At 32.6% G+C, this 1,249-nt stretch overlaps 1 protein-coding gene across 2 annotated transcripts in view; it reads left to right on the forward strand.

Annotated features, from left to right (window-relative positions):
• The window catches only part of LOC107661110 (hepatocyte nuclear factor 1-beta-A-like), a 12,876-nt gene that overhangs the window by 1,967 nt on the left and 9,660 nt on the right, over positions 1–1,249 (forward strand). For both annotated transcript variants that reach the window (XM_016450578.1, XM_016450579.1), the window contains exon 2: positions 727–926. In XM_016450578.1, coding sequence (XP_016306064.1) covers positions 727–926 — 200 coding nt within the window. The remainder of the gene's footprint in view (positions 1–726; positions 927–1,249) is intronic.

The following is a 1,249-nucleotide window of genomic DNA, read 5'->3' on the forward strand; positions in this document are numbered from 1 at the left end:
TATATATATATATATATATATATATATATATATATATATATATAGCCTACTTTCTTTTATTTTTTTATTAATTTCACATTCACTATGAATGAGGGCTATCCAGCACCTTTGTACTGATGAGTAAAAATTATTGTTATTTTGAAGCTAATAGCCGTATTTACATTTTTATTGAGCTATACATTTAGCCTAAATAAAATAAGACTTTTAAAAGTCATATGAAATTCGTTTGGTTACTCTAATTTAAACCAACCATTTCGTTCTAGTTTTTAATTTTTTAAATTTCGTTTTTAACAATTTTTTGACTTATGCAATATTTTCTCCTATCTAAAGCAATGTTTTAAACCATGTTGAACTATACTTTAGGGTCGGGTATTTTGTTTTGAAATGGCGTTATAATGTTCTCGGTGAACAATATACAGCTGCCGTCAAGTCCTTCACTTGTCTTTTACTTGTCCTTTTGTAATTAAATCACAGAGGTTGAATTGCGCGCACGCAATGAAGTCTTTAACCTTTGGAATTATTTACAACCTACTGAATACACTGATTAACGATTGTTTATTAGCGACGGGAACAATTGACCGCGTTTACAGAACTTAACATGTTAAACAGATTATAAATAGACTATCATAAATGTGAAATAAGCGAAACCAACAATTAAAAGCTGACCTATACTACTAATAAGATCATATAAAATGAAGTTATGTTTTATGTTTCCGGTCTTTTCAGAGAGGACCCATGGCGCGCGTCCCGCATGATCAAAGGCTACATGCAGCAGCACAATATCCCTCAGCGCGAGGTGGTGGATGTGACAGGCCTCAATCAGTCGCACCTGTCGCAGCACCTGAATAAAGGCACGCCTATGAAAACGCAGAAACGCGCGGCGCTCTACACCTGGTACGCCAGGAAACAGCGGGAGATCTTGCAACGTAAGTTAATATTTGTGTTTCTTGCTGCATGTGACAGTTTTTTTTTTATTTTACAGTTTGAATAATATAAAACTTCCTGCTTCTGTTGCATGCAATTGAATAGTATCAAGCACCAAAAAAGTCAATTATTCCTTTGATATATGAATTATGAGCATTATACAAAAATGATAAATTCTTTCTCCACAAAAATTATTTCCATTCTTTTTTTTTCTTCAAAATGATGTATTTTTAGATAGATGCAGATCTGTGCAGTGCAGTAAGAGATTTCTAGAGATATGCCTACTGTTTTTTTTTTTTTTTTTTTTTTTAAAATTGGCCTCTTT

The sequence above is a fragment of the Sinocyclocheilus anshuiensis genome, unplaced genomic scaffold (genome assembly GCF_001515605.1).
Source record: "Sinocyclocheilus anshuiensis isolate Anshui unplaced genomic scaffold, SAMN03320099.WGS_v1.1 scaffold583, whole genome shotgun sequence".
NCBI lineage: Eukaryota > Metazoa > Chordata > Actinopteri > Cypriniformes > Cyprinidae > Sinocyclocheilus > Sinocyclocheilus anshuiensis.